Source organism: Pygoscelis adeliae, unplaced genomic scaffold (assembly GCF_000699105.1).
Source record: "Pygoscelis adeliae isolate BGI_AS28 unplaced genomic scaffold, ASM69910v1 Scaffold14, whole genome shotgun sequence".
NCBI lineage: Eukaryota > Metazoa > Chordata > Aves > Sphenisciformes > Spheniscidae > Pygoscelis > Pygoscelis adeliae.
The window spans coordinates 8,059,897-8,073,978 of record NW_008825109.1 but is presented as its reverse complement, the minus strand read 5'-3'; the positions used below and the strand labels follow the sequence as shown (position 1 = coordinate 8,073,978).

The 14,082-nt window shown below is 35.0% G+C and overlaps 1 protein-coding gene across 1 annotated transcript in view; it reads left to right on the top strand.

Moving 5' to 3' along the window:
* IFT88 (intraflagellar transport 88) overlaps positions 1 to 14,082 on the top strand; it is a 55,511-nt gene that overhangs the window by 10,813 nt on the left and 30,616 nt on the right. The window contains exons 9-15 of the mRNA XM_009327780.1: positions 2,037 to 2,141; positions 3,323 to 3,425; positions 4,090 to 4,204; positions 4,304 to 4,535; positions 6,401 to 6,471; positions 6,940 to 7,026; positions 9,693 to 9,792. Coding sequence (XP_009326055.1) covers positions 2,037 to 2,141; positions 3,323 to 3,425; positions 4,090 to 4,204; positions 4,304 to 4,535; positions 6,401 to 6,471; positions 6,940 to 7,026; positions 9,693 to 9,792 — 813 coding nt within the window. The remainder of the gene's footprint in view (positions 1 to 2,036; positions 2,142 to 3,322; positions 3,426 to 4,089; positions 4,205 to 4,303; positions 4,536 to 6,400; positions 6,472 to 6,939; positions 7,027 to 9,692; positions 9,793 to 14,082) is intronic.

The window sequence follows — 14,082 nt, the reverse complement described above, 5'->3', positions numbered from 1 at the left end:
ATCCCTCTGGCGTGTCGACCGTACCACTCAGCTTGGTGTCATCTGCAAACTTGCTGAGGGTGCACTCGATCCCACTGTGTATGTCATTGATGAAGATATTAAACAGTACCGGTCCCAGTACGGACCCCCTGTGGGACCCCTCTGGAACTAGTACTGCAAGAGTGTACTTTTCTTGTCAGTGATTTTATGTCTCGTGTAGTGTGAATATTTTCAAATACAGAATAGGACATTTACCCTATTAGACTATGACTGGAATATTTCAGTAGTCTTGAGGACTGCCTTTCAGGATGGGTAACATCACATATCTTTTTGTCTACTACAAAGAAGCATTGTATCAGTTGGTTTTGAGAAAAAAGGTGTCCCAGCTTTCTGAATGCATTCTTGTTTCTCTGCTTAAAAAGCCTGGTATATGCCTTTCTTCAGTTTGTGCAGCAATTCCAGTGATCCTGATCAAATTAAGACAAGATCAAACATTGATCGTCTTGATTGTGGTAGGTCAGCCTAGACAGTTCTGATATCAGGATGGTACTGTACTGTGTGAGGACTGCCTTTATGCTTGTGCCTACTAGGACAACCGTTCGGAATCCTGGTCTACCTCAGTCACACTCCTTTCCAATGATTTTTGGATTATCTGTTGAGCTAATAGCCTGATAGCTCCTTTGGAGAGAGGGATTTCACTTAGCAAATCTTCGCCTAGCAGTCCACACCGTAGGGAGTTTACTTTCTTGGGGAATTAACAAGAAGATTTCTAACAGTGAAACTCTTGAGTCCTAAAGTGGGACTTAAGTCTGGTGTTTAGACTGCATGGATCTTTGTCAACTTGAAGGGTGGACCCTCTTATGTTGCACTTTTGTAACAAAACATTTTTTTTTCTGCTTCTGATAGCTTCTGATCAGAGAGTATGAAAGAAGTCTATCCATTTTTTATGTTCATTTACGACAAGTATCCTTACAGACCTATTCTAATTTATTTCTGATATAATGTCTGAATTTCACCTTCACTAGGAGATGAGCCAACCTGTTTTGTTAATTTTTCTTGAGCCTCTTGCATGTGTGGCTAAGAGTGTTCTTTGTTTCTTGATGTCAAAGGGTTGTTTCTTATGTAGATTATACCAGACCATTCTGAGGGTTCTCTAGGATGTTTGTATTCGTTTCTGACAAGTCCAGCAGACTATCTGTTTTCCTGCAGAAGTCATCAAAGTTGCCAACTCATTATCTATAAAACAGCCAAGTTGGATTTGCCTTCTATCATAAAGACTAAGAATCAAGCTATATCTTGAGAAGTACTTCCTTCACTGCTAACTGCCAAATAGCTACCTTGAGTGCTAGCCGTTACTTTTTTAACCGTTGCACCCTTGCAGAGGCATACAGGACTGCTAATGGCACTTGTAGACCTGTAGCATTATTTGCATGAAGGGTCTTGACACCAATCTGCAGAAGATTATCATTGGATAAAATAGTAATTTTGGAGTTACTCAAATTGTGAACGTATATGTGAAATACCACTTGTGGATAGCTAAAAAAGGGAAGCAATTTACCAGCATCCAGAATTAGTCAGGGTGTATGTACAGCATACATTTGTGTAACATGCGCATTTACTTCCTGCCTTCACTTTCTTCCTTTCAGCACGTTCTTGCACTGGGATTCTGCAAATAAGGAAATATGCCAAAGCCTAAATGCTCCCTCTTTTTTCTTTTTTTTTCTTTTTTTTTTTTTTTAAATGTGTACTTTATTCTATTCTACTTATATTAATCATAGAATCTTCTAGGGTTGTAAGTGATTATGGTGTATATATGTGTGCGACTATACTTCTCTAAAATTATACAGCTAAGCAGACTTAGACGACTGTATGTCTGCTTATTGCTAATTAACACCTTTCTGTGGGTTATATTGCTACTTTTCAGGCGTCAGGTACAGTCTGTGCATCTAAAGAAAATGGACATGAGTATATTCTTTTCATACTTGTTTTGAATGTATTTTTGCCATCTTGGGTTAGTAAGATTCGAGGCGTTGCTAAATTCTAGTATTTCATTTAAGGCTCTGGAAAAAGCAAAAGAGGCTGGAAGAAAGGAAAGAGTATTGGTGAGACAACGTGAACAAATTGCTACTGCAGAAAACATCAACTTAGACCTCACTTACTCAGTAAGTGCTTGGAAATCTTCAATGAGTGAAAGATGTTGATAGCAAATCTTCTAAAGAGAAATTTCAGTGTTTGCAGAGTGTGTGTGTGTGTTGTAATGCTCCTAGCAGTGTACCAGATCAGATACAGTCTACGCTTGGGGGCAGGGGAAGTTTATGAAGATAAAGTGAATGGCTTCTTGACGTTAAAAACTTAACACTGGATTGCAAAGATCCATTTATATCATGGAGTCTATTCCCTTGCAAGCTCCAGTACTAGAGAAACCACGTAGTCCACATTAAGTGAAGAAGGATGCCCATGAGCATCTATTCCAGCTACCTACTCACATATAGAACATGCATATCAAAATATAAAAGATGTAAACCCTGTACTTCAAAAATAGTCTAGAAAATGTAACATGCCAAGAGAAGAAAACAGGGGAGATCAGACACTGCCTTTAACTTGAACCATAAAGTGACAGAGAATATATTACATGAAATAGGATATATTAATAATCCTAAATCCTGAATCTTAAAGCAGGTATCTAGATTTACATTCTGGTTTTCAAATTAATAGTAGACTTTTTGTAAAAAAAGGATACAACATAAATAAAAATACTTAGGGGGAATTTAAAGTTGTACTCCAGGTAGTGCTGTAGAGAAAATTCTTAAAAATGAATACATTGAGTTAGGCAGACCTAGTAATTTATTTTACGGTGAAGGTCAGAGTAAAGCTGGGGAAAAATGGAGATATTTTACCTGACACCAACAGAATTTCTGTTTTGGAACAGCAGTTTGGAAAAATTCTCTCTCCGTAAACTGAGTGACCACAGGTAGTAGGACCATTTTCCACATGTTGGGAGTCATAAATTACACACAGTTTCTAAGAATTATCTTGTATGAATGTTTTTTTAATATCCTTGCATTATAACATTGCATTTACTTAGGTCTAAGGCTCACTTAGCATAACTTTTAATGGTAGTTATTTAAGTACAAAAATAAAAGAATTACCAAGAATAAGTAGATTTGAAACTTTTCTTTATGTCAATGTACAAGAACAAAGGAACATTAAAGATGGGAAGCTTAAAACTGGTAAAAGCAATACTTCCAAGGTAAATGAATTCATAATAGATAATTTCAAATTAAAGTTTATTACTGTTGAGAGAATGTTATTTTCTTGTACCTATAATTCCATTTTTCTATAGGTTCTTTTCAATCTGGCCAGTCAGTATGCTGCTAATGAAATGTATGCTGAAGCACTGAATACTTATCAAGTTATAGTGAAGAACAAGATGTTCAGCAATGGAGGTAGGGTACACTCCAAGGTGGATTAAAATTGGTAGCCAGGCATTCAAAATAAGGACTTCATCTGCGTGGTGTTGACTTACAGAGATCTCAGCCCTCATGTCTGCCAGTCAGAGTGGATGACAGATACTCATAATCTTTGACTTGGTATAACTTACTGTGGTTTGGCTCTCCAACTCATGAAGTCTTTTCTGGCTAAGCTAAACATAAAGCCAAGTATATAATTTTCTCACTCAGCACACACTATGTTGTCTGCTCTAATACTAATTTTTTCCCTTTTGACTTAGCTTTCCCCTTCTGAAAGCTTCTTTTAGTACTTTGCGCATCTTTGAGACTCCTACAGTGCACTTTTCTCAGAGATGCTTATTTGCAGCTGTCTTCCTAGAGAGCAGTATAAATAATCTCTACCTCATCCCTCAATTCACAATCAAAATCAGAATACATCTTACACTGATAGTTCTTTTCTGGGTTTCATTACTACTTCATCTCGTTCTGAGTGAAAATTCACAGAAGGCTGTTCTGTGCAGAGCTTCTTTAAAGGGCCACTGGTACCCTATAATGAAGACAAATTTATTAAGAAGTTGTTCTACTCTGTCACTTTGAAACAATTTAAAAAATGCTGTAACTATGCTTTAGAAGGCTGTAACTCATTGACTTCTTTTGATAGGTAGACTGAAGGTGAATATGGGAAATATATATTTAAAACAACGGAACTATTCCAAAGCTATCAAATTCTATCGTATGGCTCTAGACCAGATTCCTAGTGTTCACAAAGAGATGAGGTGAGTTTCTACTAGTAGGCATGGTTCTGAAATACAAGTTTTGGATACAGTATGATTTGATAGTTTAAAATATAACCTAATCCTGATTTCTTTCCTTAGGATTAAAATAATGCAAAATATCGGAGTTGCATTTATTAAAACTGGCCAATACGTTGATGCCATTTCTTCATTTGAACATATAATGAGCATGTCCCCAAACCTGAAGGCAGGCTTCAACTTGATCCTATGTTATTTTGCTCTTGGAAACAGTGAGCAAATGAAAAAAGCCTTCCAAAAACTGATTGCAGTTCCCTTGGAAGTGGATTATGATGACAAATACATTTCACCAAATGTAAGTTCAAATGAAATAAGCTGTGTCTTTATATGGTAAATCAGGAGAAAGGGGGAGAGACATTGAATGCCTGGACTATACTGAATATGTAAATCAATGTGTATTTATGTATCTAAAGTAACTTTCTTTTTACCAGCATGAACTTAGTGAGGCAGTACTGCTCAGAAGTGTAAAATAGTGTTGCGAACATTCAAATCCTTTTTTCCTCAAAAGATATGATGTACATAAAATCCACGATTGTCTTCATAACTGTTTTGAAATTCATCTGGGCTGACTTACATAGCTTACTTATTGCTTTGCCTCCTTTATATAAAATTTTAATGAAATACTTATAAGCTAAAATGAAGAGAGCAAAGCAATGAGTGAGTTAATGCAAGTTATCTCAAATGAGTGCCAATAAAACTTGTAATACTGTAGTGTTATTTTTCAGAAGAAAATTTTACTAAAGTTAATATATGCTTATTTTAGTTTATTAGACTTTGGAAACTGGACTTCCTTTGTACCATGAAATGAGCACCTCATGATGTTAAAGACAGGAAAAAGTAATTAATAGGTTTAGGGTCCCTCTTAAAAAGGTCCTCTATAGAAAGATCAAGGCAAGCCCTTTATATTCTCTTAGCAATCTTTTTTTCAGTGATGCAAAGTTTCTGTTTTCAGTCCTAAAGATCAAAGATATAATTAGTCTGCAAACTATTTGCAGCTTAAAAGTAGTTGTTGCTTCCTATTGTCCTAGCATAAGCAAATAAAATTTAATATATGAAGCATATATATTTATATTTATTGATAAATATGTATGTAATTTCATCTGTATCTTTTTATATATAATTGATATTATTTATATCAATTATATATAAAATGCAGAGGGACCTGGACAGGCTGGATCGATGGGCCGAGGCCAACTGTATGAGATTCAACAAGGCCAAGTGCCGGGTCTAAACATTGGAACAGGCTGCCCAGGGAAGTGGTTAAGTCCCCATCCCTGGAAGTATTTAAAAGACGTGTAGATGAGGCGCTTAGGGACATGGTTTAGTGGGCATGGTGTTGTTGGGTTGATGGTTGGACTCGATGATCTTGGAGGTCTCTTCCAACCTTAATGATTCTATGATTCTTTGATATATATAATTTCTCATATTAGAAATTATGTAACAGTAACGGTCATTAAACACTTGAATTAATTGAAGACTATGTAAGATCATTCATTGGAAGAAAAGCTTTAGACTGTAGAAGTTCTTTCTAAGGATAGGCAAGCTATAGTTTTAACAGACATTCCGAGTTCTGTATTTTATTATGAAGAGGTCAGAGAAAAGATCACAAAGTTTCCTTCTGGTCTTTATTTTGTAAAAATCTATGATCTATCCCCAATAAATGAGGGACAGGATGGCTACCCAGCATCCTTGCATTAGTTCTTTTAGTACTAACAGAGATGTGTGATAGAAACCACAAGATGATCATGCGAGTTATTGTAATGAGAAGGTAGCACAAGTCCTCATCTGCTGAATACCACCGCAGTTCAGCAAATGCTTAAGCATGCTCTTATTTTTAAGCATGTGAGTATTCTCACTGTGATTTGCAGCCTTCCCAGTCTGATACACGACATTAACTACGCCTATTAACAGCCCTAATGTGAGCTATGACCACATACATGAGCAAAAAAACAGGATTAAAGTAGTTGTAATGCCAAGTTTCAGATTTTGTGGTTAGAAAACTACTTTAAACTGAAGCTAGCTTTCTGAAATGTGAAAAGTAGATAACTGACATTATAGATTATGTAATTTGCATCAACTTATGTTTACAGTCATATTGTCTATAAAATAATTAAAAAGCATGTATACTGGCATAATTGCAGTTGTTTTGTCCCCCTCCAGGATGATCCACATACAAATCTACTGATTGAAGCCATTAAAAATGACAGCTTAAGACAAATAGAACGTGAGAGGTAATGGTGGAGTCTATTCTTTCTTGATTGTGGTGCCATGGATTTTAGCTCCTGAAAGTATTATCAGTCTTCTCAAGTGTCCACAGCTCTTGTTATAAAAGTGTCCTCGTAATTCTTACGAAAGAACATGCTTGGAAGAACTAGTTCGGTCACTCAGTTTAGTGTACCGCACTGAAGTAGAATGCCTACCCCAAATGCTATAGGTTACACTGCTTAAAACTCGCAGCATTGGGTTTTTTTAAAAATACAACTACAGTGTTCAGTGAAAGGAAGACAGAAAAAACTGAGAGCTTTATCAAGGTACAGGGCAGTAGCGGTAGCGGGGTCCTGGTTAGATTGACTTCTAAGATTGTCCTGAATGCAGGAAGATGCAAGAACAAGATTTGGTTATTCCTTCTTTACATGTTTTTGAAATGGTGACATGTTTGCATGTTGGGTTTTGTGTTGGTTGTTTTTTTTTTTTCTTAGGAAATCCATGGCAGAGGAATACATCATGACAGCTGCTAAACTCATTGCACCAGTAATTGAGACATCTTTTGCAGTGGGCTATGACTGGTAAGGGTCAAGCGGGGCTTCTTTTTGTCTAAACTGGATGCCCATCTCTCGTGCTGGTTATGAAACCAGATTCACAAACATAAACAGCCTGGGAAACATAGTTTGCTGCACATCTCAAACATAGCATCCAGGGTGTTTTCAGTTTGCCTCCATAATGCTCTGGAGAAAAACAAAGCAAAGCATTAGAATCTATTCTGTGTTAAAAATTAATTTCATTGTATCATTGAAACTCAACTGTTAATTATACATTTTGAACTGTTCTGTATTAGCACAAAAAGAGCTTCTTAAAGTTCAATTGAATTTGAAAATTCAGTTTGAAAATTGAAGAACTTTTAAAAGTCTCCATAGACAAATGCTGTACAGAAGTTTGAAGATGGTAAATTTGACGATAGTGTAATGAAGACTTGGGGTATCTAAGAAGTTTTCATTAGTCCATAGAGTCATTACCTAAAACACTGGAATCTAAATATTATTAGAAAGGTTTGTTTGCAGTTCATTTATAAACTTACTGTTTATAAATGTAAACTTAATCTACTGTTTCTTAAACATTTATACAAGTGTACACTGTGATAGGCTGCTGATACAGTTTACTATTTTGACTTTTGTATTGACTTTATTTTTCAATTTACAGATTAGCTTTTGCTTTCTGTGGTATTTTCTACAGCAGTATACTCTTCTCTTTAAAACAAAATAAAATAGACGCACTTCTTACAAGGACAATACAAAAATTATTAGTATACTTTTCAAAATGTATTTTTAACTGGTTTTTAGTTTTCTATTATAAGGACTTACTTTGATATTTTTAGTATTTTTAATAACGTTATTGGAAAATAACATGTACGCAAATGAATGTTGTGTATCTGCAACCATAACACTACTAACAGATATGTTCAGTGTTTGGGAAGTGAAGGAAGTTTCGGAAAAGAGAACTTTCCTTTACCTGTTTTTTTTTTTTTTTTTTTTTGCCAGTTAGGATTATTTTCAAATTTTGCAGGTCCTATAATTATAATTTACTAATAAAGCTCTTTATACTAACAGGAAATATAATCTCTCACACAGACATGTTTAGTCTGCTAGAGTCCACAAGGTGGCGTTTGATGGTTTAATAATCATTATAATCTTACAATTTCCCTACTTTTGCCATTCTGACTTATCAGAACTTAAACAGTATGTCTTGTGAAAATTAGCTTGCTGCTTTATAACTTGTTAGCATGAGTAAGTCAGATTTGTTTGCTCTGTATCTTGTTTTTTGTTCAAGAAAACTGGAAAAGGTTGTTAGACGCTCAGTTTCCTTAGTGCTATCCACAAAATACTTCTCATGAAGTAAAACACACTTTCATATCTGTTCTGTCTATCTATCAATCATATCTAATTAAACAATTTCTGGTGAGATGTGTGGGAATGTTTTGTGTATATCAGGACAGATTTACTCTCTATTCTTCTAGACTGAGGTATTCAAGCCCAGTGAAGAAGTTTAACCAGCAGTTTGAGCTTGGTTTTCCAAATACTACACTTTGTTATGAGTCCTCTGAGTATTAAATGTGCTTTTAATCAGATTAATTTTGTTTACAGAAATAAAGTGGGCACAAATAATCTTTGGATTTCATAACTTCTTACTTGAAGTGTGACATAATCTTGGGAATATTCTGTCATATTCCATAAGGAGCAGTTGGATAGTTAGATCTCATTGCATTTTTATGGTTAAAAGATGTTAACAGTAACAGTTGAAAACTGGTTTTTGACTTTTCTTTTATTACAGGTGTCTTTGCAGAAACTGCTATTTTTTTCAATATAATTTTTCCTCCAACATCAAAAGGCATTTGTATACTTTCTGTAGAGACTGTCCATGTGCCAAGCCAATTATAGCAGCAGGCAGTTTGTTAAATTAAACTTTTGTAGGCAAATTAGCCAACTATTAGAAGAAAAGAAAAAGGCTTTCCACCACTTAAAAAAAAAAAAAAGTGGAAGGGATTAAAGAAGCATCTCACAAAGTTGTTGATTTACTGTGCTTAATTCCAAACAGTTTGAGAGAACAGTGTATGCATACAATAAATAAAGGTCTTGCTTCAAATGATCAGGCAATTTTAAAGTACACCACATCAAACCCTGGAAGATGGTGTCTGTGAATGAACATCTGAACTGTCTGCTGTGTTCTGTTGTGCCCTCATTTTGGAGAAGACCCTAAGCCAAAAGTAAATGGGGGACGATCAGAAAGAGATTTATTATTATGACATTATTATTATTATGTAGCTCAGGGGCACAATCTGCAGTCTCTGACTTTGTTCACTAAGCTGGTTTATGGGTTTGGTAGTATATGTAACAGGAGATCAGGTTTGAAAAATCAGCTGATAGAATGTATCTGTTGAAAATGGTTTGAAAAATGATCTTAATCAATATCTGACATCAAGTATCACTCAGTGATGGAAAATAATGTGATATTTAGGCAGCTGACTAAAAAAAATGAGAGCAGAGATAGTATTAAGGTAGGTTATGGGAATAAAATGTTTTTTCAAATATTTTTAATAAAGTGCTCATTGCCTCTGTAAAGGAAGAATAGCTAAGAAGAACTCATTTTGGAAATCGAATTGGCTGCAAAAGTATATAACTTGAAGTGGCATTTGCACAAATGCATTTTGTTTATCTTTATGGCTTGCTTTGTGTTCCAGGTGTGTTGAAGTAGTGAAAGCTTCCCACTATGTAGAGTTAGCCAATGACCTGGAAATAAATAAAGCCACTACTTACTTGAGGCAGCAGGATTTTAACCAGGTATAGTAACTTTTCACATTACTGCTTTCTAATACTGTATTGGCAAAGATATCTCTCTTAGCCACAGCATATTTTTCAGCAAGGGAAAGAATGATTTATGCAAACATAATAATTATATTGATGCAGCTTGTAAAAGAACTTTATAAATTTTATCTCTCATCAGTGTTTTTATCTAAATGAAATTCCTTCACAGAAGTTACAGTGAATGCAGTTCATGTCAAAATTAAGACACTTAAATTTAGCTTCACTGGGTGTCCAAGCTGTCATTACAGTTAATGGAACTGTAGTCAGTACAGTCAATAGAGCCTAGAAAGCTTGTTGCTAATCAATGTGGAGGTGTTTTCCTTAGTATGAGCTGAATCTTTCTCTCAGTTAGGTTGACTATAGTACCAAAATATATGCAGATGCACTTCATATGTATCATTATTGTTTATGTTATGGTATTCTCACTGTTCCCTTTGTACTAAAGCATTCCCTAAAATATTATAATCTGACCTTGAACTTTAGTCAGCCCTCCTATCCTTCCATTGAAATACAAACTGGAATTAAATTAAGCATCTGCTTGGGATCTTGGACAGTTCTGCACCTCCTATAAAAGATTGCTCCCTGGAGGGCACAGAGGGCTGGGATGAATCACCATTACTGAAAACATATTATAGCAGTTTAAGCCACAGTGTATATTAGCAAATGAGGAAGGTCATAGAAGAGATACAGTATTGGTACTTCCAAGTAAAAGAATAGCTCGTTGCTCAAAATTCATTAACTGGCAGAAGTTGAGAAGATAGATCTACCAAAATCTTTGTGACTTAACAGTTTTTATCATGCATATTATTACATGTTCCCTTTTCATTGTTTTGTTATATTTTTTTAAATATATGTGTGAAGTAACTTTTGGCTATGTTGAAATTATTTATATGGTAAGATCTCTTTCTGCAACTGGCCGTCCAATCACTAGTTAGACAGATTTCTGCCAATGAATTTTATGCTGAACTGCCTTCATGGTAAAAATCATCACCAGTCTCTTGCTAATAAGTACAGCAGGCTGTTAAGTGTAGCTTTCCTTTTCCATGCATATAAATTGCCAATGTAGGTGTATAAATTAATACCACAACTTACCATGTTTAAGTTTTTGGTATTATCTAAGTGAATGTGCAGCTTTCTTTATAATGTTTTATTTTAAGACAAATGCATTTTTTTGCTCTTAATCAAATTTTTATAGGTTGTGGGACAATTTATGATACCAGGCTTTCATCAAAATTGTCATGTGATCTTTTATTTGCCTGTGAAAAAAGGCTTGGTTTGAAATGTGAGCAGTTGGAAAACAGCTTCATCTGAGCAAAAAGAAACTCGGATATGACAGGTTTTGCTCAATTTCCTTCTAACATGCACTGTTCAGTACATTCAATGATAGGAATGCTGAATAAATAAGAAGGAATATAGCAATCCCTGGGTTTGCATGAGTGGCAAGAAGTGTGAGAGATCATATGCAGCAAAATCACAGCTGAAGCTGAATACCTCTGTCATCTTCTAAAGTCCTTCACCTTCCCATAGCTTGGAGGGATGCACACCGGGCCACGTGCTTAACTTTAGGTCACTTTTCCTTCTCATATTTAAGCTCTTCTTGTTTCCTGAGCCACTCTTGCTCCTCCTGTCTGTCCTGTCCTTTTCTCCTTCCCTGTAGATACAGCAAGAGAGTTATCCTTTATTATACTGCATGTCTGACTGATAGCTTTTCTGAGATCAGGAAGCAGTTTTAGAGTTTGGAAATTTTTCGGCAAATCTAGTAGCTTTATTGATGATAGCTTTTGGAGGTTGAGAGTGTTACAGGTAGGTAAACAGTCATATGATCTCAAGAATTTACTATTTTGATGGTACTTTTTTGCGATTTCCAAAAAATCAATCCTCAGAGGTAAAATGAGGTACTGTTGGTGATGTTTCTGTGGAGTACTCAAATGGAGGGAGAGGGAAGGGTGTTGGAAGTTAGGAGTAAGTGGAGATGATGCTCTTTTTATTTTGACTATGTGATAGAAGACCTTTAACCTGCACTGGAACTACTTAATAGTAGAGTGGGACTGCAGAACGGTGATTGCAGAGTCTTTTTTTTGTTCTAATAAAACTGCAGCTGCCACTTATATTCATCCTGTCTGCCTGTTGTTCATATACTTACCAACTCACCACCTGCTCAACACACCTTTGGCTGAAGCACAAGAATGGAAACTTTTTGAAATATTCAGTTTCAAGGCTGAAAGTTTTATTGTGTTTCAAAAAAAAGAACTAAAATAGATTTCTTCTGTAACTACAATGGGCTTAACTATGTGGTCATCATAATGAATATGTTATTTTAAAACAGTTCTAGCAAAAAAAAAAAATTCAGGGTGGAAATTACCATAATATTTCTAGATTGTATTTTATTAGTAAGGGATTTTGTGTATTAGATATTTTGAATGTTTTCTTAATTTCAAAGAAAAACTTTGAAAATAAATTTAAAAACAAAATTCTGCAGGTTAGCCATGCAGCTCCTTAACATCTCTGGCAGACCCTGGGTTTAAACTTTGATGTTTAACTTCTGTATGCAAATAATTCAGGTACATTGGAAACATGTCACAAAGAATAATTCGGACAATCTGTGTTTTGATTGTTGAATCTAAGTAATAGTTATTGTTGGGATTAAAAAGTTAGAAGTTATTTAGAATACATAAATTGAGCTGATGATACAGTGAAAGCATTTCTACTTTGCAAGGACAAAAGGAGTATTGCTGTGGATTTTCATCTTAGGGCTCATAATTGCTGAAATGGTTCAAGAGACCTGCAACATAATTTACCAGTAAGTGAGCAGAGTTCAGAGTCATATGAACTTTTCATTATACATAAAAAAGAGATTACTTCCACTCTAATCTTTATCATCAAAGGTGCCATTTAGCAGTAAAAGCAAAGGTAAACAAATCAGCTACAATGGGAAATGGCTTTTCAGAAAGTGACTTTGAACTACATAGCTCCAAGTTCACTAAAAATGAGTTCCACTGTAAGAAATGTACAGCTTTTACTCAAAGAAGCAAGTCTTCGCTGAAGAGGTAGAGTACCTCAGGTATAGTAGCGTTACATCTGTAAATATTTGGGACCATTCCCTTTTTAGAGAAAGTCACAAATATATAGAAAAGTTTAAAATTATAATAGTTGAAGTCTTACATTTCAGAGACCACAAAATCTAGACCCTAACTTTTGAAATTCTTTTCTTGATTGAAATTGGTGTATTTCTTTAGAGAATTTTCTATTAGGAGAATATTATGATCTCTAGTAGTTCGTAGTTCTTGGGTGGAAAGTAGTTGACTAAATCAATGGACTGCATCTAGCTGTATATCCTTTGTCATTTTACACGTCATTAGTACAGTCATGTTTGTTGTGTAAAATAACTGTAAAAACAGTATGTATGACAGTCAATTAAAACTTGTTTCCTTTGTTTGTTTCAGCATTCCACATACAGTATCATGCATTCACTTTGATATGTAAACAGCAACTTACAGGGTTCAAAAAAGAAAAAGGAAACTTTTGAATTGCTAATGTTGATGGCTAAATTGAGGTTGCCACATCTGTGTTGTAATAGATGACAGAACTGGGCTCACTATTCTAACAGTTTGTGTAGTTAATATAAATACTTCGTGTAAAGAAGCCACATTTTCTTAATAATTAGTCTGCAGTTACAAACGTTATCACATAGTCAATGAAAAAAAAACCTGCCTTTTATTTCAAAGTTTCTTTGATAGTTTATTAGCTATAAATTTGTTTACTTTTTGTCCATAAACATCTTTAGGTTTATGAAATTTAGTTTTTATGTAAAAGAATTTAAAAAAAAATCTTCTGGCTTCAGTCTTCATGTCTGAGTACTTCCTAAACTTAAACAGGTGTCGTTGTCTTATTACACAAAACAATTGCAAGTTGAAATCCAATTCTACACTGTCTTGCATATTTTTTTATATAGCATGTACTTTTTTGGCTTTTTAATAAGCATTTTAATGTCAATCCTTTCATGTTCACATAAAGAACTGGAAAAATAGATATGAGAATTTTAATTAGTTGACTAGATTAAAAGCAAATAATATAATCTTGTGTTTTAGAATCATAGAATCATAGATTTGAGTTGGAAGGGACATTTAAAGGTCATCTAGTCCAGCCCCCTTGCCGTGGGCAGAGATATCTTCAACTAGATCAGGTTGCTCAGAGCCCCGTCCAACCTGACCTTGAATGTTGCCAGGGTTGGGGCATCCACCACCTCTCTGGGCAACCTGTGCCAGT